The 23156-nt window shown below is 37.0% G+C and overlaps 1 protein-coding gene across 1 annotated transcript in view; it reads right to left on the bottom strand.

Moving 5' to 3' along the window:
• Positions 1-23156, bottom strand: part of COL28A1 (collagen type XXVIII alpha 1 chain) — a 58790-nt gene that overhangs the window by 11901 nt on the left and 23733 nt on the right. Inside the window, exons 18-27 of the mRNA XM_063176650.1 lie at positions 22744-22812; positions 21706-21777; positions 19752-19820; positions 19115-19186; positions 18471-18539; positions 15614-15682; positions 11782-11853; positions 9619-9687; positions 2835-2903; positions 555-623 (exon numbers count right to left, since the gene is read on the bottom strand). Of these exons, the coding sequence (XP_063032720.1) occupies positions 555-623; positions 2835-2903; positions 9619-9687; positions 11782-11853; positions 15614-15682; positions 18471-18539; positions 19115-19186; positions 19752-19820; positions 21706-21777; positions 22744-22812 (699 nt within the window). The remainder of the gene's footprint in view (positions 1-554; positions 624-2834; positions 2904-9618; positions 9688-11781; positions 11854-15613; positions 15683-18470; positions 18540-19114; positions 19187-19751; positions 19821-21705; positions 21778-22743; positions 22813-23156) is intronic.

The following is a 23156-nucleotide window of genomic DNA, read 5'->3' on the forward strand; positions in this document are numbered from 1 at the left end:
ATTTGGGTTGTTCTTCACTGGAGCATCCAGTTTTAATACATTTTTCCATGCATATATGACAAGGCAATTTAACTACTGAATGCTCAGAATATGTTTGTATTTCTCCTTTTAAGAAGACAACTTGTGGCTGGAACTGGGTGACTAAAAACACAATTAAGAGTATGTGGGTGACTGCCTAATTTCATTTATATTCCTACATGTGTTTAACTTACTTTGTCACAGTGGGTCTCTGTTACTGCCTCTTACAAGTGCAACCCAGAGAAAACTATGGGTCTAAGTAAATCAATAAGATGCGGCAGAGATAAACCTTTTGTCTCCGGATTAAATATATTTTTCATTACAAGAACAATAGGAGAGCAATTGGATGCAAACAATATTGAAAATCCAGCAAATAAAGCAAATATTGCATATCTTATGAATACAAAAATTAAGTGTAAAATAAATATTTCCAGGAGTTTCACTGGTTTGGTGGCAAAGACAGAAAGAAGATAATGAATCTCTTTAAGAAACAGTTTGAGAAGAAAATGAACAGATATCACATTAGCATGAATTACCTTGTCTCCTTGTATGCTGATGCCAGGGGGGCCAGGAGGACCAGGCAAGCCGTCACGTCCCATAATACCCTGTAACAGTCAGCAAAAAAAAGCAAAAAAAAAGAATCCCTAGTGTTACCAGGCAAACTCCTGGTAACACTAAGGAAATAATCCCAAAGTCACCGCAAGCAAAAGAAGTAAAACCAGGTTAAGGATTCTGGCTCTGATTCTTCTTTGGTTTATGGTTTTTCATTGTGGGTCTTAGTAATTATCCTAGCAAACTCTCAGGAAAGCAAAGGAACAATTAATTTGAAAATAATAAAAGAATAAAATTTACTCATGGCACAGAGTGATATTTTCCTCCTTTTTCCCTGCATAGAAGACAACAGAAACCATGTTAACAGAACAGCCTCATGTAGTCACCAAAGAGAGGCACAGCAGCAGAGACACAAAGGACCAGAGCTGTAAAACCTAGTATAAGTAAATCTGCCAGGTATTTTAGCTAGTTCTTTGGCACTATGGGCATGTGCCAAGCCCCTGAGGTGCCACAGTTCTAGGAGCACCAGTCATCCAGAAAATCCTAAGTGGGAAGGGATGAGAGAAAAGCCAAAGCAGGATGTGCTGATTTGTATCCACACAAAGTCAGACAGAGCCCTTGTGTTTGCAGGCAGGCTAATCTAACATTTGAAAGTGACCAAGTGAAGTATATCTTTCTGATTATATCAAAATTAAATGTTTGATTTTCCTTTTTCTAAAAATTTATTTTTAATTGAAAAACTTTTCAAAATTTGAGCACACTTCACATAAGTTTCTGTCAAACTCAGGTTGGACTTTTGATTATTATCTTATAATAAATAATCACTGTGCTCCAGTATAGTAAGTGGAAATCATTCAGTGGTATGTATATTACCTAGATTTTGTATATGTTGAATATTTAGGCAGAAGTAGAGGAAAACTTGGTCATCATGAAATATAAATTTATAGTTATAAACATTTAACTTCTAGATGTTAGTGATGTTTGAAAAGTCATCATTATCATCTCTGGAGACAAAAAGTTTGTTACAAGTTTTCACAAAACCTCTTTCAAAAATACTCTCTCTATATATGCATATATATATACATATATAAAAAAATATATATATACATGTATACATATACACGCATACATATACATATACATATACATATACATACATATATATATATATATATATATATGGATCATCTCAACCACAAGGCCTTCTCTTTGCCTGAACAATCCCAGTTCTCTCAGGCTTTCTTCATAGGAGAGGGACTACATACACATCCTCACTCTTGAAAACAAAATGTTGTTTCCCCATAGAGAATTCCCCTCACATTTTTCCTTCTCACAGGCTTTGTGGAAAGAGCAAGTAGTGTCATACTAGGATTTTGACACTCCGTCCAAACTTACTCTTTTCAAACAAGCTGTGTCAGTATGATTAACCAAGAAATTGTTGCAGCTTTCAGAAAGCAAGGTAAAATCAGACCCATCCTGATTTAAAAGTATTCATGCCCTGCTGTTTATTGCACATCCGCAGTTGGTAATAGCAATGTTTCTTCATTCAGATACTAGTTTATACAAAATGGCACTGGAGGGTTCTGTTACTCTCTGCTACTACGCAAAAAGTTACAAAGGCGTATCTTAAACTATCAGAAAGTGGGAAAATATACACAATGTTTCTCCTTATTGCCTTTGTAAAAAAAATTATAGAGAAACCTGTAATAAAGAAACCCAGGCAAGTACTGAATTTCTTTTCTTATCAGTATGTCTTTTTTAAATTATAAATCATTTTAGTGAAGGGAGAAAAAATTGCCCAGATGTTGCATGCTGGTTGCTTATAGAATTAACTTTTTGTTTTTGTATTTCTTTCCTAATGGTTTTAATGACAAAATAAATTGGATTAAATTTGATTGAGCAAAAATTGCAAACATAAAATTCACATTTAATGTATTTTCCAGCACAAAATAATATCTTGGAAACAGGATAGATACAAGAAATGCATCATTTAGCTAATTTACCAGTCTGATAGCTCTGTTCAATCTCCAGATGTAATCTCATAAAGTTTAGCTGCAAATGCAATTTTCATCCCATTAGTATTCTTCCTAATCCAGTTGCTAGAAGCGTATGGTTAGTGACCATGTTTACATGCTTGATTTCTCCTGAAGCTGCACCAGTGTAAATCAATAACTGATGAAGATTGTTTGGCACCTGAGAGATCAGGGTCTGGCAGCCAGCATCACGAAAGATCACAAAAAACTTCAACATGGCATCATACCAACCTTGGGACCTATGTGTCCCCATCCTGGAGGTCCTGGGGGCCCAGGATCACCTTTGATTCCTTGGTCTCCCTGAAAATAGTCACAGAAATGTCAGTCATCACCTAGCAAATGTTACATCTGCCATCCACTTACGAAACAGTCAAACCACTGAGTTTAGAAAACAAGCCAAACAAATGCTACATAAATAAACAGCTGCTTTATAGATAGGCATTAAAAAAAAAAAATACAGGCACCCACATCGTTTAAGCTCTAGGTGAAGAATATTATTTCCCTAGCAATCCATGCAATCAAAGTCCCCAACAGAGTTAGGACTCTACTTTGCAGGCTTATCAGTTTTTAAAAACCCAAAACAAACAAGCAAACAAACAAAAAGTGCAAGCAAACCCATTTGGAAACATCATTGTTTTCCCATCATATTTTGCAGTGATCACATTAGCAGGATGCAGCCCTAATGTACATATATTTAGCTTGACTTCTGAAGGAAATAAAGCTCAAGTTATATAGTCTGCCTGTGCTTCTGCTTGTCTGTGTTCATTCTCCTTTTTTCTTCCAGAGTATTTTGAACTCATTGGTTGATTTCAGCCAAAGTGATCAGAAATGTACAGGCCTTCACCCTATTAACTTTCAACAGTTTTGGTGATAGCTGGAAGCTAGGTAATGGAGACAACTTTTTGACATTGTCAATTTATGCTTTTACTGAAGAACAAAGAAAATCCAGACAGAACTCATCCCTCAACCACCATCAGGCAGAGAAAAGGCAGGAGCCCTCTGGTAAGGAGAAAATGAGGGCAACAGAGAGCCTGGTGCTGCCTCTTGTGCTGCAGACAAACCCAGCAAAGGAGGTGGGGAACCAGGGGACATCAGTGATAAAGGGAATGCACAGGGACACATGAGGCAGTTTTGTTTCCCTCAGACCGTGGTTGTACAAGTGAGGGAATAGGCACACATTCAACACATGATTACTAGAAAAGTCCCATCCATTCCTTGAAAAGAAAAAAGTAGCCTATAACTAATAATTAAAGATGCAGGTTATTCTGATTTGTGTGCAGCTTGATATTCCTAAACCTCTTCCTCTGCAGGCAAGTGCAAATAAAGAAATGCACTGAGAAGCTGTTGATCATCCAATATATTAAAAACATAGCAGAAGAAATGGTATTTCTTGACAAAATTAAAAAGAAATCATTATACAAACTCTTAATTGTACTTATTTTTGCACTTGGAAAAGCTGTAGAAAGGGTTGTGCCTGCAGAGGGAGCATTCGATCTAGGACAGAGGTGCAAGTATAAATCATAAATCACAGATGTCACTTGAGTTGTGGTAGGTGAAATGAAACAGCATATCAAACAGATTAAAAAGGAAAAAAAAAACCCAGAATCTTCCACTGATTTTCTTTACATTCTGGGAAGAATGTGTGCAGTCATTATAGTGACTGCTTTTAGGTGAAATTCCCAAGGTTCAGTCTCTAGTTATGCAAACATACTAGGGCCCAAACTATGCTCAGGTATGAAGGATTTGAAGAGGTGGGAACTCTGATTACAAAGGCTAAGGCTCAGACTACATTTATAATGCTCTTCTTCCTGATGTAACATTTAGCTTTCGAATTTCTTTCCTGTTTCATCCAAAGCACTAGAGACTGGCCAGTTTGAGTCATGACACAGACATGGTACATGGATGCTCTTAGCTTTAAATTGTTGTGTCAGGGTGATTGGGTAAAACTAAGTGCCATGTTCAGCTGGGAGGAAATTTTTCCCTCAGATGACCTAAGGCATTTTCATCAGACCTTCCTTGCCAATGCAAAGAGCCAAGACATTGGCAATGTATCCATCTTCCTACCTAGTACCTTCTATTATTAAAGGAATATTTATTTGTTCTCAGTGTCCCCACAACCCCAATACAATTTTAAGCTCTTCATGAGCAGAAGTTGTGCAGAGCAGCCAAAGCTTTCCCTGTCAAAGCCTTTCTCTGAAATCTGCCAGAGATGTCAGAGCTAAGAAATACAGATATTGCATTAAAAGGTACTTTTTTAGGATACCCTGGAATATTGTGGCCTGTTAAATAGCCTGTGAGCTGCTGTAGTAGAAACTGAATGGGAGGTTACCAAACATAAATGATTCCTTATGGCCCAGTACCCAGTACACCTAAAACCTGCTCTTAGACCAGCCCTGACCAAAAACAGCCTAAGGGTGCCCTGAAGTCATCTGCCTCTTCCTCCCATGGGTAACACAGTCTTCCACAGGGTCGTTGCAGGTGAAGGATTGAATTTTAGCCTTACATGCTTAGTTAATACCAGATGTGCCATTGAAAAGCTCTTTTGTAGAGCTTTATAGTAATCCTCACAGTTTCTGTATTTCTTGGTTTAAAGAAAAAGACTTTTCTTTTGCTTTATGAGTTGTGAAGTGGAGCAGTTCTTTTTCCTAAAGTGTCATACTAAATCATCCTTCAGGGAATTCATTTCAAAAACGATTAATGCTGTTCTTTGATGAGGTCTAATTTATTTCCTGCATTGTGCTTGTAGACAAGCTTGACACCATCAGTAAAACAGTGAACTAGAAAAACACTGCTGAAGCAAGAAATAAAGAGCTGAGTCAAGACACTGTAAAGTGCAGAATTCCAATGTCTATTCTGTACCTTTTTTCAAGAAAAAAACCACTAAATGGCCTAATGGTCAACTGAAAAGTAAATCTTGGATTTTCCAATATATATACCTCATCTACTGTGAAGGATGTGTGTTTGATACTGAAACACACAGCAGACACTGCAATACTCTCTTCAGCAAGAGTTAATGGATATAACAGTATTTGTAAGAATAACATATTTTTAAAAAAGGAATTGCATCTCTACTTTCCACATTTTAGGTCAAATATGCAAGCCCCAAGCTGCAAAAGTTGTTTATATTGCAACTGGATCCACCCCAAATGTTCATGCACGAGGGACTGTGCTAAGGATTTCAATAATCTTTCTGCTATCCAGTTACTTGCTTTATTTCTAGAGCTGGGCTCTTGCTCTTCCATGTCTGTAACTCACCTCCTAGCTGGCAACCGTGCTTTTAAATCAATTTTTTATTATATTCTGACATTATATGCTTCTGTTTTAATGCTACAGAACATAGGGTTCTGCCAAGACTGAATGCATCCCACATGCTTCAGTTTTGTTTTCATGTGAATTTGACCTCTGATACATAAAATTCCTGTCTAGCAGTGTGCACATATGTGAGCCATTTCTAAAAGCAGAGAGAACAGAGCTTTGATTCAGATGAGTGGAACATTCCTATATAATGATCCTCAAAGGAATTTCAAATTAGCTAGTGTGTAAATTTATGAGCCTCTTTTATCAAATAAATGTTCATTTTTTATATGCAGAGATTGTTGCTGCTCTTTTTTTTTTTTTTGGGGGGGGGGGGTGTGTATAAGAGGTAGCCAGTGCATTTACATTTCATTTGAAAAAACAGAAGATTTTCCATTTTATGAACTAACTTCTGGGGGAATTCTTTCAATTCAAGTGAATTCTTTTTCCTTGTGGCACCTTTACTACCAAGATGTTATGCAAAAATTAAAAAATCAGACTGTAATATGGGAATGAGAAGAAATGTTTATGTATTTAGTTTCTTTTTTTCCTAGTTCCCTCTTTACTATGTCTGGTGTGGATAAAGAGAAGTAAATCAGACATGTTACATCTTGTTGGATAATGCTTGCTTTGCACTCATAGAGTGCAAAAGCTACAGCTGCTCACTCTGCATAGAACAACAAGCATTTCATTCAACATGACTAACACACATATCTAAGGGCATCATCAAAAAGAAGCCTACCTATTTCAAAATAAAAAATACAAATTAATTTTTTTACCAGATGTTTTTAACTCTTGAATTTTTTATTATCCTGACAGATTGTTAGACAAGCATTACTCCGAGCAGGCAGGTTTGGTGGACACTATCACACCGTAACAAAATAAAACATGTAGATCCATGAAAAAATTTCATACAAAATTTGGTGTAAGCATGATTTGCCCTAAATGTGTTGTGCTACTTGCAAAGACAGCTACTTTGCAGGGTTCTGTTTTTCAGTAACTTGGACCTTAGATTCAAACTACCTAATTTTGACAATTTTTGTGACAATGGAGATGACTTGATGGAAATAAGATACTTTTAGTTTACATGGCAACTCTGATCTGACCTGGAATTGTCAGGAAACACAAGAATAGTGAGAACTTTTTTTATCAGCTTGGTTTTGCCTAAGATAAGAGAATCTATTACTAGACATTCAATTGTACTATTAGTAATATTAAATATAATGAAATTATTAGAACTTCACATGCTGGTCTCAGCTATTTCACCTTGACTTAGTCAAATCTGGATCACAGTACTGCAGTGATCCTTTAGCCAAATTTATTATTAATTTATAATTTCCACTAATGCAACACAGATCATATCCCCTCACAAAAAGATGCTACCAATAAACCCCCTTTACTGGCACCATGAATAGAATTCACTCCACACATGTTGAGGAAGGTGATACTTTTTATGCTGTTCATGGCTGGAGAAGGGACCAACAAATAAGGATTTTATGTCTTTATAAAGGAATATGAACAGCACTCTTCAACTGGCAGTGATTAACATTACTCAGAGCCAAGTTCAACAAGTTTGAATGTCAGCCTGGCAGCAGCACAGTAACCCCACATCCACTGAACAACATCACCCAGTGCCAGATCCAGACACCTCTTAAACACCTCTAGGAATGGTGACTCCACCACCTCCCCAGGCAAACTATCCCAGTGCTTGACCACCCTACCACTGAAAAACTTTTTTCTAATATCTAATCTGAATCTCCCTTAGCCCAAGGCCATATAACAGCTAACCTAGGATTTAATCAAATATATATATTATTTTATCACAAGACTTACAGTGATTTAAGAATAACTGTGATAAAAATACTAGATGTCATGTTCACCACTGCAAAAAGTGGGCATATTTACTTTTACTTTACACCTTTTACCCCTTCATCCCCAATGCATTTCATGATTCCATATTGTACTTCCATCTTTCGTGATCTAGGTTGGAACTTTTCCGATAATTCCACAGCTGAAAAGTTTCTGTCCCAGCAATTACATTAATTCATGGTTGTAAGAACAGAATGGACTTGTGAGCCACCTTTGAATCTCTGATATAAAACAGGCACCATGATTTTTCCAAGTATATTTCTGCATAGCTGTATATTTGTGATACTTTTCAGAAACACAGCCACAAACAGTGATTTTAAAATTTCCAGTTGTGAGAAATTTCACTGCAACCATTTTAGTGGTTTCCATTCACTTAAAAAAAGGAAATGATTTATTTACATTTTGGATTTAACTAAAATTTATTTCTATCACTCCCCTCTATTCCCACTGAAGTTGTGATACACACCTCTGGATTTCATAATCCTTCAACCATGGCATCATAGTGGGAGATAATCTTTTTTGATAATGTGACTTTCCAATTCCTTTTGCAGAATGCATTTAGGAAGCAAGGAACAATTCAGATGTAATGATACCCCTAGACATCCTGAATTCATAAGTTAAGTCTTTATCAATATCTGCCTTGATAATTTCATACAAGATTCTAGGATTTTAATGAAAGGTTCTTCTGTAGTATCAAGAAGCATGTATTATAAAACTACATTATAGCAAGTCTGATATTTCTATTTGGAAAGATACAGTCTCATACAGAAAAATCTAATTAGTTTAGCCATTTTTTGTAAATTTATATTGAATAACATAACTGAAATCACTTTTAGTTCTTGCATTACTTGATGTGAAATGCCTTGTACTGATAGGCATTAATTCAAAAGAGAAGCATAAAGCCAAGTTTCCCAGATCCCAATGCCATTGGGACCATCCTTGGTAATTCTAGTCATTCTAAGAATGAATGTCCTTCAATTTTTCCTTTATTGTGGATGTTTTTGAGAGGTTATTGCAATTTATTTTAAATGTAAATTCTCCTGTTCAGAGAACTGAAGTTGAAAGTTCCTTCTGTTTGGGAAAAAACTTGTTTGGGCAATATTTCTTTTGCTTCCTTCTGCAACAGGCTGCCTGTTTCTTATTTCACATATGCAATGAGGAAATCATTAATAAAACCACTCTGGGATATTTTAAAGCAATTTGTTGTATGATTCTAGTCTTAAGTCTCTTTTCCCAACTTTTTATAACATAACAATTACTATGTGATTTTTTTAGGTGAGTTACATACTGCTTATAGTTTAATAAGACTTTAGCTATTCTGTGCCTTATGGAAAACCTTGCAAGAGTTTCAGTGTTGTACTTCAAATCAGTTTTTTGTTTGTCTGGGATTTTTTGTGAGTTTTGTCTCTAAACAAAAAACCTAATTATTTTAGATAAAGGTTTATACTCTTCTCTTAGGAATCCAACTTAAAAGATATCTCAGTACATCCATGTAACCCTTAACTCATTTTTTGGCCTCATCCCTCACACTTCTGCCAGAGAAAGGAAGGGCACAATTACTAGGCAATACTGTGCTTGTGTTGGATCCTGACTTCCACCAGCATCTAGAAGCTTCCTGGGCTTTGGATGTATGGAAAACCTGCAAATTTGTATCCAGTCTGAGGATAAAGTGAGAACTAGTTTCTGTCACATCAGAAAGCCTATTACAAGTTTTTCTTCTAACAGAAATGAAAAGTGGGAGATGAGAATGCAGCATTTTGTCATATATTTGTCGTTCTTATCCAATGTATTTTTTGGAAGATGTCTACCTTGTTTACAAGTCAGGTGCATTGGTCTACCATTGGACAAATACCTTTGGTCCAGCATCTCCCACGCCTTTTGGTCCTTCTGGTCCTGCAGGGCCTGCTGGGCCTGGAGGTCCCTGGTACAGCAGAGAAATAAAGCATGTGTCAGTAGTTGTCTTATTGTACTTGTGTTTTACAACAAAGCAGAGAATTTCTTCACGTTTCTTTTTAGGAAAACCTAAAAAGACTCAGATTGGTGGAAAAAAGTACAACTCTTGACTTAAGAACATCATCCTCAGCTCAAGGAAAACAGTGAGAAAGCAGACATTGCTCCATGATTCATATGCTGCATTAGACAACTGAAATACCAGAGCTAACTGATCTAAATTTAGGGGTTAGGTAACCCTAAAATATTTGTGTGCACTTGTGTTTGGTAGTCTGTTCTCCTGAACTCCCTGCTCAATTCATCTGCCCCTTCAGCTGCCTTTCATGCTGCTGGAGGCATTCCCAGGCTCCCCTTCAGCATTCATAGGGCAGATGGCTTTCACCCACCCTCTCGGGGCCTTTCTAGGTCGCTGCAACCCCAAGATTGTTAAAAGTCTCTTTTCCCAGCCCGGGTGCTTGAAGAAGGAGTCAGAGCTCTTCAGTTCTCGGTCTCAAGGTTGTTTATTGTGTCTTATCTATAAAAAATTTCTCCTGCCCTGCCGAGGTCTGCCCAGCAGGACAGTTCCAGGCACACTGCCTGCCCCCGGGGTAGTGTTATGTCTTAATAATAAAAAACTACATATACAATGTTTACAATTATGTTCCAATACCTATCACCTATGTAAGACAGTGAGCTTCTACTCTAGACCAATCTGTAAGTGCCAACATCACAGCAGAAGATGGAGGCCAAGAAGAAGGAAAAAGGCTGGACACACCCAGCTCCCTCCATCTTGCCTCCTGAAACCCCATACCAAAAACCCTAAAATCTACTTTTCCTCCCCATGATAACTTCACTAATATTCTTAAACTGTTGTGGCTTGCTGGTTTTCATACAAGGTTGGTAATTTGCTCCACTGGTCATAATCAAACCCACAGGTGTTTTGGGCTCCGTGCCAGGGCTTCTGAGCCCCCTGGCAGGGGTCCTGGACAGCCAGAGGGATGTTCTGGGTCCCCACACCACCCTGCTACCTACTTAGCCACATAAATCCTGTCCATGTCTGACAGTGCTTTATGAAGTTGGTCCTTCCAGCTCATGGGGCACAGAATGGCAGGGGAAAGATGTTACCATGAGACAGCACAACAGAACCATTGCACATTACACAGCATGAAATGTGTCAGGTACATGGCATTACACCAGGAGTTCTGAGTGAATGCCGCATGTAATAATTCTGATCCCAAAGGACCTTCTCAGCATCAGTTTGAATGATAGGAAATTGGAGCTGAGTAGGAATTTGGAAGCACTCAGGTCCCACCTCAGTGCATTTGGGAACGCTTGGGAGGGTTGTAGTTTGAAATAAAGCTGGATTAGACACATAAAGAAAATAGTGCTAGTGGAAGTTTGACATGTGGTGGTTGAAGGATGGCAACAGCGGATAAGTTTTCTAGTGGAAAAGAGAGAGGCTGGTCAAACATGTCTATGTGGTTTTGGGTGACTGAAATTTAGGATGATATGTCCTTGTAATGGGATGTGCCAGCTGAAAAACTCAGATATTAATTCCTTCTGAAGCCAAGCATCAGAAAAGCAAGAGGCGAAAAAATCTTTAAATTAGAGGATTTAACTGTCCAGTATGTTAAAAAAACCAGCTGAAAATCCAAGGAACTGGAACTGCAAAATTTGGTCAAGCAGATGGTATTAGAAAACTTGATCAGTGAAGAGTAAAGAAAAGGGAGGCAGAAAAAATAAAAAACAGTGATTATATTTAAACATGAATGAGCAGCCATAAAGATTTTTATGGAATTACATGGTATCCCTTTCATGACAATGAAATGAGAACCATTTATATCCAGTTCCAACTGCTTGTACAACTGCTGTTGTATCTAGTAAAGGGCTTCAAAATATCCATGACACATTTAAATTACCTAAAGGATGATTAACTGCACTTAGTTAGGTAACTAAATTTAAGCAACTAAATATTGTGCTATCACATTGTAATTTTGTTGGGTTTTTTTTTTTTTTTTTTTTTTTTTGTTTGTTTGGTTGGTTTGGGTTTTTTGTACACAAAGTACAGAATTAAAACTCTACTTACAGCTTCACCTTTGTCACCTTTGTCAGCTTTTGGTCCTTCGGGTCCAGGTGGTCCAGGTAGTCCTCGGTGCCCCTAAACACAAAACAGGAAGTCAGAAATCATGCCACTACCTGAACTATCACAGTATAAAGAATATTAACAAATATGTAAGGAAGCTGTTTAAAATCTTTCTGAAAACATAGAATACCAGTTACCAGCTCTTAAAATTCGTTCACAAAGTTAAGGAATTGCTATGCTTTTTTTTATTGTGGTTTCAATTGAATTAATTAAAAATTTAGAAGAATAAGAATTCTTATTAGGAAGTTGTTAATTTCTGGATTTGTTGTTGCAGAGAGAAATTTCCAGAGCATTGACTTTGTATTCAGCCCATACAAAGTTAAATTTATTTTCAAAAACAAACTTTTATCAGTTTAAGGGTAAGTCTGAGCAATAAGAACTGAATTCAGAATACTGAAACATGGTATGCCAGACTTAAGTTATATGTGCACATTTTGCACTTCCAAGTAATCACATTGGTTCTCTCATACAGTAAAGCAAAACTTCATTCTGTAAGGGAAAGTAGGAAAAGAAAGAAATATAACAGTTATAAGAAAAAGAGCAGTCTAAAATGCTCTCTTATCAAGAGACAATCACTCCTTCTGTTGACCCCTCCACCAACTCCCACTAAGGTTTGTGCATCTGCAAAACCTCAATGCTTCCTTTCATGGCCAGACAAGAAGCAGATAGCAAACTTTTCCTCTTTCCTCACTCCAGTGAGAGTTTTCCTGACCTTTTTTGAGAAAATTAGCTGAGCTTGAAATAGACTGTTCACAGAACCCAGGAAGAAAACATGTTGCTTTGAGGGCATGCTGCTGGTCTGTAGTGTAGATGCTCACGTGAGAGCACCAGCAATGGGAAATCCTCATGGATGTGTGTAGGTCCCTCTGAGCACAGTATGGATATTGTGGCTGTACAGAGAGAGCTGCACACCCTTTGCTCTGTCCCACAGAACCAAGAAATGTTGATACACTCTATGAAAGAGAGCTGCAGAGATCTGTCAACAACTTCTTGAGTGTTGTTAATGTACATAGGTACAACATATCGTCAAGAATGATTGCACACAAATATATGAGTATTTCCCTGTCTACTTCAGTAAAAGGAAATAACAAGGAAAATGAAACTACAAGGGACAGAAAACTGTTCTTTCATTGTGCATTGTCCCTGTAAATTTCTACAATAATATAATACTCCAAGAAATCAAGAAGAGAGACCAGTTAGCAGCTCAGACCTCAGCACATGGTCTGTCTGAATACAATGTCCATGTCTGGACAACAAACCAGCTTGTATTTTAGTAGGGTATACAGCTAAAACAAACTTTTGGCCAAAATCTCCTGTCCCATGAATGTCTCTACCACAGACACAAATAATGTATTCTTATTAACCAATTTAGTCCTATCAGAAAAATCAAAGAGATGTTTTAAGTTATACATCATAGGTTTAGGCTAGCAGGTAGGTAAATGAAGAAAGACAGGGTAGGCTCAATGTTCTGGGTAAGATGAAACCCTGAAATTACTTTAGATGAAAAATAGATAGGGATCCAAGCATGCCTTATGCCTAAGTAAATTTTATAAAGTAGGTCATTCCTGTATGAGTCACGTCCATTCTTGAACCCAATGGGAGAGTTTCACTGAGAGACTTTAAACAGATGTTGACCACCAGATTCAAACTGTGTCAGCTCTTGAAGATGTCTCTTCATGTCTCCTAATTTTCAAATGATGGAATTTTGATTCACCTCTGTAAAAATTTAAACGACCAGCATGCTTCTAGATCATAAATAGCTTTATAATGGAAATTCAATTTTACCTCTTCTCGATTCTTAATATTCATAGATCTTAAACTGTGAATAAAATGAGAAATGTTTCAGAAATGTTTGATAACATTTTTATTTAACAAGAAAGGAAAACATAAATCATGGGTTCATATCTGTTTTTATTTCTAATCTCACTACAGTAAAAAACAGCCAAACAGATGTTTTCATTTAATCCCAGCAGGCCACTGTAAATACCAAATACATACTAACACATTCTCTTCTGTGAGAATTGGGATTTTGTCATGTGTCTGGGCTAGCTATTAGTAGCATAACTATAAATGCTATAAATCTACTTAGGTCAAATCTACGGCCAAATCTTTATAAGAAACAGTTCTCCAGTCCAGATTATTTTGTTGGGGCTTTTTAAACAGTCACACAAGGAATGGCCTAGAAGCAATTCTGAGATTACTGCTTCCCACAGTTTTGTGGTGTCTGGAAGAGAAAATCACAGTGACTCACTCTAAGTCAGTGCACTGGTAAGAGAGTAAATGCCCCTGGTGCCACAGACAGTCTGCTAAACGAATTTATCTGCTTTTCCACCGTTCCAGGGCAGGTTCTAAAGTGTAGCAGTGTGGTGAAATGGATGGTGTTTGCTGCTGCCTTCCTGAAAGCATCTTCTGAGAAAGCCACTTGGGCAAGTACAGTCACTCAATCCACACCCACACCACAGCTAGGTCAGCCAAGAAAGAGGGAAAGGGTCTCTGTGCAGAGCTCCAGCAAGGTTTATTGTAGAGTCATGCCAAAGGAGTCCAGGGACAAAAGGCAAACAAACTGGGCAGGGTCCTGGGTTATGTATGGGGTCACAGCCAATCATTTGGGGGCACAGGGGTGGTACAAGGGCAGGGCAAAAGGCAACGACCTATGGGGAAAGGGCAGATTAACATAACACCGCAGACATCATGGGAGAAGCCCCCTTCGACTCTCCCTAACCAGAGGCATTCTCCAAGGCAGTGGTAAATTCTTCCAGGGCAATATCCTAGAAGTTTCCCGAATAGGGCAGGGCCTCCACACTAAAGCGGTTTTCCAAAGCAATGATATGAAGATAGTTGCTTCTACACCCTTTCAAAACAACAACAAAAAATGTATATAAACATAAATCTTGCATCCATGGTGATGAAAAATGAAATTAAACAGCTATTATAATCAAAACCTAATTGATTAAGGATACGACTGCACAACTAAGTCACATTCATCACTCCTTTTTATAAGAATAATAGAGTGAAGTAATTTCTATATTACAAAGGAAATTTGGAGTTTTCAAAAATCAGAAATAAAAGTTTCTGAATGCTTCAATGTGATATTCAGCATCCTCTGGTAGAGGTACTGGTAGAACTGTGTCAAGCCAGGCGTAAATACCACTACTGGTAAAACATTATCATGCAAAATCTATTGAATTAAGTGGCTTTACTTTGAGCTGCATTGTGTTAGGTTGGCATACACTAATTGATTTCTGAATTTGGGTATATTGTCTAGATTTCCACAAAGTGAAGTGATAGAATTGAGCAGAATATTTTATGTGCAGACATGGTAAAGGAAAAAAAAAGTTTCTGAAGAAGGTTCCCAATTTTAGTCTGCAAGAGAGATCATAAGAATGGTACCTTTCCCTGAAATACTCCCTTATCAGAAGTGGCAGAAGTCTTAGAGAAAGTTGCAGCCCAGATGACAAGTGACAGAAGTACAATATGATATAAAGTGTGTTAGAGGGGAAGAGGTGAATTTGAAGAACTGCGTTCCTGATGAAGACTTCCTATGGGAAGTTGTAGGGTGAGGTACACTGGACTAGTTACCTATACAATTTTGTGTTTCTTCTTTGTAAAGATAAGAAGTTTATTTTAAAAATAGACATAACATGGAATGATGGAAAAGTTGAAGAATTAGTGAATTCCTTTACTTAAAAGGTTCAAGTGGTGTCTATATTTTCACAGGAGTTTTGCATATGTCTCACACTTATTTACTTTTTATCTTTTGTCTAAAAACTCCTACCGTTGGTCCCATTATTGAATTTCCAGGATGTCCATCATCTCCTGGTGGTCCCTGGTATCCTGGATCCCCCTATGCAAAAAGAAACATATTCAGAATTATATTAACTATATTCAGTTTTAACTTCAAAAGTTTTACAGAGAAGAACAAGTATTCAGTTCTTTCTTACAGAGACAATTTTTGAGCTAGGTAACATGAAACCAGTATTTCTAGAGGAAGGTTTCACTACCTTGATTCTGACCTCTTTCACACCTCTGCTTCACCCCAGCTGTGTAAAAGAGTTTGTTCTACCTTGATAAATAACTCGATGGCTTTAGTTTTCAGATGAAGGCTGAATGTCATAATTCACTTTGAGAGCCCAGATGCACCTGTGGCTCCTGCCTGCTTCTGCCCACAAGCAGGCTGCATAACCTTGTTTCTGTCAGAGCACAAAGAGAACAGCAAGGAAATTCAAAGACTGAGTGAGTGAGACAGAGTATGTCTAGAAAGCCTATAGATGCAATGGCACAGCACTTCAAAATTGCAAGTTCTATAGTCTGAAGTCTCAGGAAGAAACTCGAGTTTTCCACAAATATTACACAGTTCAACTCGTTGGTAACAGCTCTGTCAGTGGCTTTCCGGGAAAGCAGTCAGGCTTAGAACTCACATTCCTTATGTTAACCCTTCATGCAACAGAATTTGGCTCCTTCTGGTGTTTAAACTTTGGAAACAGATGTTTAACTCTACATTAAGGAACTTACTAAGAAAATCGAAATTTGCAATGAAACACTTGCAATTTCTCAGTGAGAAGAACATGCAGTATTTCAGGAAACATTCACTAGGGAATGCAATGAAATGCTCTAATGCTCTAAACCACTGAGCAGCTGTAACCATGACAAAAAAATTTTAGAAAAAACAGCTTTCTAATGTCACTGTCACCATATTAATAACGGCATAATGATTGTTAAGGGAAATAAAACCCTAGTCTCAAATGTGGGTGTAGCTTAAAAGAAATAAACTCCCAATGGACACAACCATGGCTGCCCAGGAGGTAAGACCTCTATCAATCACTAATCACCATCTCAGATACTTAGAGATGTCCCAAAAAGACCTCAGACTCCCAGAAATAACTCCAAGCTCTGAGAAACATTCTCTGCATTAGAAATTTATCATGTCTGTCTTCTCAATTGCTGACACCAGGATGTTTTAGGAACAAAATTAATAGTTATCATTGTACTTTCCACAGCTGAAAGATAAACCAGACCTGTGTAGTCTGTTACATTATTGATCAACTGTCCAAAACATAGGGGATATTTGTTTAAATCAAAGAAGTTATGATGGAACTGAAGAGACAAAGTTTTGAATATTTTTGAAAAATCAACTTGCATTTTATAATTACCCAAATGCTTGGGGTTTTTCCACCAGCTACTGCCCATATAAGCCCCGCTCTAAAATTTAGTAAAGAATTTCAAAAGACTCCTACAGACTTCATTGGGTATTGGATAATGACCCATCTGCTATTAAAGTTGTATGAACTGTACTGAACAGAATAAAATCATAGGGGAAAAAATAAGGAACTCTACAAAATTATTTTTCAGCATGAATTTATTAATGAACAAGCTTGACTCCCTTACTTGTTTATTTAAAAATGCCACAGTAACTGGAAAAACACGAAGAAGGGTGACTGATTTAATGAAACTTGTCCTCATACAAGTTGTGCCTTTTAGCATGTCGCCTGTATTCTCCTCACATAAAGTTTGTCACATTATTATGGCTTGAAACCAATATGAGCACCTCACAATCTTCTTTTTTTCTTCTACATGATTTTATTTTTACTCTAGGAATACCCTGAGCATTTTGCATTTTTGTCTTTTTTCTCCTCCATGCACAAGCAAGTCCAAAACTCATAATATCCCTCTGTGATGTCCTATTGCCAGACTGTGTATGTCAGATATATTGTATATACCATACCCTCCCTTGTACTTGTGGAGTGAGGCATATATATTTTTAAGGAAGAAGAAAAATGGGGATGTTATTGCTTCAGAATGATACAATATGCATTATGATTCCCTGATTCTAAAAACTAACACCAAAGGTAAAAAATATCAACTCAATGTGAAGTTACCTGACATATTATAACAAGAATTATTTAAGTAACGAGAGTACTTTATTGTTTAATTATCACTGAATTTTATAATAAGAATAATTTAAGTAAGAAAAGTACTTTATTATTCAAATATCACTGAATTTTCAAATATTTTTAAAACCTTCAAAGTTAGGGTTTTTATGCTGAATCCACCTATTTTACTCAAGAGGATAAGTCCCAGATATTTCAAGTACATTTTTCCCATCGAGAAAATGAGATGGATGAAGCCCTAGCTATCTTGTACATGACAATTCATTTCAAGTAGGACATACAGGCCAGCTGTTCATTTGGAAGTGACATACAAACACTCATCTCAAAAAAACCCCAGCATATAACACCCTAGAACTATACATAAACATATTCTGGCAGGAGTTTAATGCCATAAGAAGCAAAAAGCATGGCAAATATGGAAAAAAAAACCAACTTCAAACTAATTAATTTCACAGGAGGGACCCAACCAAAACAGAAATCTAGTAAACTTTTGGGTTTTTTTAAACAAATGGCTTCAGGAGGAAATCATTATGTATCAAGTTCAGCGTGCTATTAAAGGTCCCGGCCCCTAACACTTACTGTTAATTTTTAATACTTTTTAGTCCTTATTTCTTAAATTCAGTATTTTTGTCCCTACAACAAGGAATTTTAAGTTCCTTAAACCAGATTCTTTTAATTTTGACAGAAATGTACACTAGAAATTTCCAATCTGTGGTCTCTAAGAAATATGTATCAGATAGTCACCTTTGGTCCAGGAGGTCCCCAAACAGATTGTCCAGGTACACCAGGGGGTCCTGTCTCTCCACGATCTCCCTGTTACACAAAGGTATAATGTAGACTTAACAGAGAGTTTGACTTTCTGAACTAAAAATAGCTACAATATAGATCTACCTGCAAAACAAGCAATATTGTAAAAAATACTTAAATCAACATATTGTTCTTATGAAAGCTGGTCTAAATTTAATGTTTTAAATAACTATTGGTTGAACTATGTATTTGAATTTTTTTAGTTCTAATAAATTTTTTTGTCTGGCTTACAATCCAATGGAATAACAAGAACACATATTATTTAAATTTCCTTATAATTCATTCAGAGCAACACTTACAAAATATTACAACAGAAATACTCATGGTTAGAATCACTCAGACAACTTTAGTTTAGCTTATTAGTGCTCATGCATAACTATATGTAATTATATCTTTAACTATTCTTTTTCTCCTTGAGACTACTGTGTCATTTAGGATAGATGATGGAAATATTTCTGCTTTCCCTTTGTTCTGTTAAGTCTATAAGCATGAGATGCTTGAGAAATTTTTACACTGCATAAGCTTCATAGCTTTTTTAATAAAATACAAAGAGAAGCATTACCATGGAAGAACAAGCTTACTTTTGGTCCAGCTGGGCCTATTAGTCCTTTAGGACCAATCATTCCTTTGGATCCTTTTTCTCCAGGGTCACCCTGAAGAAAACAAACTTTTTTTGCAGTCACAGTAAAGATTCATTCACAGCTGCAGCTACAGAAATACCCCAAACCACAACAATAATTATTAGCCCATAGAGACATTTAGATGTTCCACTCCAACTGAAATCCTGCTCATTTCTAGAATGTGACCCAAATGTCTCAAATTTTATGAAATGGGAGATAAAAGTTGTCTCTCTACTAATGCATATTTCCAGACTTTTAATTTCATATTAAGATATCTAACTATTCTCCTAATTTCTCTAAGTTTCTCTCTCTCTATCAACACACTAAGCTAATCTGTCAGTTCTGAACTTTAATGAAAATTCTGTACTGAATTTTTAGGAAATCTCTACTGCCCTATTAACTTTAGTCTCTGTGTTTAGGGTCTGATTTTGCTGCACTTGTTCAGGCTACACTACACATTGCTCTTTCTCTTCAATCCTTCTAAATCATCAGTTAAAATAGAATTGATACTTATGACATAATGAATGAAAAAGTAGGTCAGAAGCCAAACTCTTACAAAAGTCTGTAGTATTTCCCCAGCGTGCATATCAAGTCATACCTTTTGACCTAAAAGTCCTTTGCCAGGGGGTCCTTCTGGGCCTCTTGGACCTTCTTCTCCCTTTTCCCCCTAACAGAGATTAAATTATTAATTACTTTTCATGTAGTTAATTTTACTGATAGACTTATGAGAAAAAATGCTTGCATAAATACTTTCCCCAAAAATGTCAGTAAATATCTGGTTATTTTTTTTCCTCCAAAGAATATTTTGTCTCTTAAAGCCCTGCAATTTCCTACATTCATAGTCCTTATTTTCACAGACATTTGTAATAGTGTCATTTGCAACTACATCAATCTTTTGCAGGAAGGATTCCATGCATATACTTATAAGAGGAAGAGAAATGCTTGCAAACTTAACAGAAAATATCTTGATGGACCAATTCTGAGAAGTAATTTTAGACCAATCTATAGCCAGTGGCCAATCCAGGCTGAAAATATTTGCCAGGAAAATTACATTAAATAACTCAAAAATAGCCCACACAAAACATTCTATTAAGGAACATTACCTACAAAACATTCATGCATAATACAAGCCAGATTAGTATATAGGGATACCTGTAGGTAATTTAGAGAGTTAAAGGTAGATTAAAATGAGGTTAAAATCCCTTTCTGATTTGAACTGTTGATGAAAGGGATATTACAGAGCCTGTTGTTGATAGGCATCAGTCTGGATCCCACTATGGTGAGACACTGTCACACCTGCAAATAACTGCTGTAATATCACCATGCTACTCACTGCAGGCATCCAGCTGTTCTGTGCACTGCCCTGAATACCCAGGGTAGCTGCTCAGTTCTACTATTTTAACCTTCAATGGCTTGCAACAGGAAAAGTGACAACAGAATTAATCATCAGACTAAAGGCAATATGCAAGAGAAAAGACCAAAAACCCAGCCTGATCATCTGTAACTCTAACCCAACATTTACTCTTAATGCTGATGCACTTCTGATACACTGGAATCTTACTTTTTGAGCAGGGGATGATACAAATTTTAAAAATATAATTAAGTATCACCAGAAATGCTAATTATTTTCTCACAGTGCAAGGCTTACCACTTCAGGCTGGAGCTCGTCTGACTGGTATTGCACTTTTAGGTGACAAAAATGTGAAGCTGCATTCTTAATAGCAATATTTATTACTATTCAAATATTTTCTATTTAAAGCCCGCAGTCAAAAATCCTGATTTGCTTACTCCAAATTATGTTTCGTTTATCAATTCTACATGTCAGCCAGCTGCTACCCTCTTGTAAGAGCTGCACAGCAGCTGTATGGAGGCACCTGGAATCTCAGCAGCAGTTAAAAATGCAAAGCACTGATTTTTGCTTACTCAGCGGCTCATTAATTTTGTAAAGAGTACAATTAAAAGCTTTCATTTAATTTCCTCTAAAATTACTATTTTGGCCACTCTGCTTTGCACCCCTCTAAATTACTGTCCGCCATTTTGAAATGTATGCTTCTTTTTCCAAACATGGTGGAGTTTCTCCGAGATCCTCAGAGTTTCCTCTGGGAACATCAGCCCTGGGTTCAGCTATTTGTGTAGGGCCCTGCACCACAGCTGGCAGCTTGCAGCCACAGCTCAGCACCCTGTGAGATGCCCTAAGTCCCACTGGTGCGGCATTACTCCTCAGAGTCAGGAAAGACCTGAGCAGGCCACGAGGAACAGGCTAAAGCCATGAGCTGCCTGCTCTCCAAGGAGATTGTGACATGTGACAGTAGTTAGTTACCCACAAAAGCCAGGGCCGCTTGCCTGCAGCTCAGTTGCTCATTCAGCTGGTAACCACTGTAAGTAGACATATCTCATGTTGGACATATCTCACCCACTTCCTTATCCCTGGCAAAAGTGTTGGCATTTGCTTTCCTCAAGGGGGAACTCCACTGCAAACCTGCAAATATTCTGTTCTTCCTACATCACCCTTTTAGTACACCTTTTACATGTGGTAAAATATATTTCCTTACCTTGTTCCCTGTCAACCCTTTCTCTCCCTTCACCCCCTTCTCTCCTGGGGTTCCTGGAAGACCTGTAGCTCCCTTAAAGAAGAAAAAATTGTTACATCTGCTTATTTTAAAAAATCATTTATTCTGTAAAATGGATTCAACAGTTTGTGAAAATATTAATTAAAGATAAATAGTATTTTTCCTCAAATAAAGGTTGTTATTTCCAGTAAGTTAAATACTATATAAAGACACTAATTTTTAATACCCATAAAGTAAGTATTTGAAATTTCTCTCCAAGTTCCCCACCTATTTCGTAAATCTAGGACTTGTATTAAATAAATTTGTATTTATTCAGTGAATAAAACCATGACTGAATGCTGTTTGTTAGTCTGTGCACAATAACAATGTTATATGAACATAATTCACTTGCTAAGTCAAACATCTGGGACTTAAAGGATGATTAACCAAAAATGTCTAATAATTGACTGGACACTAACCCCTCATCATTTGTACAAATTGACCAAGGCATTACTTTTAACATTTACCAGAAAGAGTTGAAAGAATTCATAAGAAGCAGTCCTGCCAAGCATTTCTTTCAAGATCCAAGAAAAAAATAATTAAAAATAAGATGTATGTGCCACCTTGCCTGATTTTGGAAGCCCTGCTTAAGTCAGTAAAGATAACAGTAAAGTTAACAGTCTTCAAAATGGCATCTGAAGCCAAAGCTTTGTTTTTTACATCTCTTCCAACACACAGGCAGTAACACTGACAACCCTGTTGACACAGATTGGCTTTTTTTTTCCCATCAGAAAAAACAGGGGGACAGAGTTAGCAACCTTTCTAACAGGCCCTGGAAAGACCCCATTAATTTAGAAAATATTAGGGGAAAACTTTGTTCCAGTTATGGTAGTGGCAATGGTTTTATGGCCCTCATTGAAATTCCTTCTTATTTTGACCCCAGTTGATTTATACCAAAAAATCTTCTACTTGGTTTATTAGCAATTACTGGAAGAATTAAAAGACCATGTAAAGAACAATTAAAAATAAGAGCAGGCTCACTTTAATTCCTGATGAGCTAATTCCTGGAAGTCCTGGTTCTCCTTTTTGTCCAGCTTTACCTGGTTCACCCTAGCAACAAAAAGTCTTTAGTTTAATAGAGAAACACACTTTGGCTTCATTGACTTTTGCACAATCTAATTAACTGCTTACACAGAGAGGAGGATGTGATGACATTCTACAATTCTATGATCCTAAGTGGTCAAGATTTCAACCGGAAAATTATGTTCTTTAAAATCCCCTGTAACTTGTAGGACTGCATCTATTTTATTTAACCCTGCAGTGGGCAGAAAGTCAAAGTGAATCACTCCAACTTTATTCCTTATGCCTCAAAGCATTTTATTTTTTACTTTAGAGGACTACCTCAAAAACTCTTTGGTCCCTGAATGAAAAATGAGTCCAAATAAAGAAAAATC

The sequence above is a fragment of the Melospiza melodia genome, chromosome 1 (genome assembly GCF_035770615.1).
Source record: "Melospiza melodia melodia isolate bMelMel2 chromosome 1, bMelMel2.pri, whole genome shotgun sequence".
Lineage (NCBI taxonomy): Eukaryota > Metazoa > Chordata > Aves > Passeriformes > Passerellidae > Melospiza > Melospiza melodia.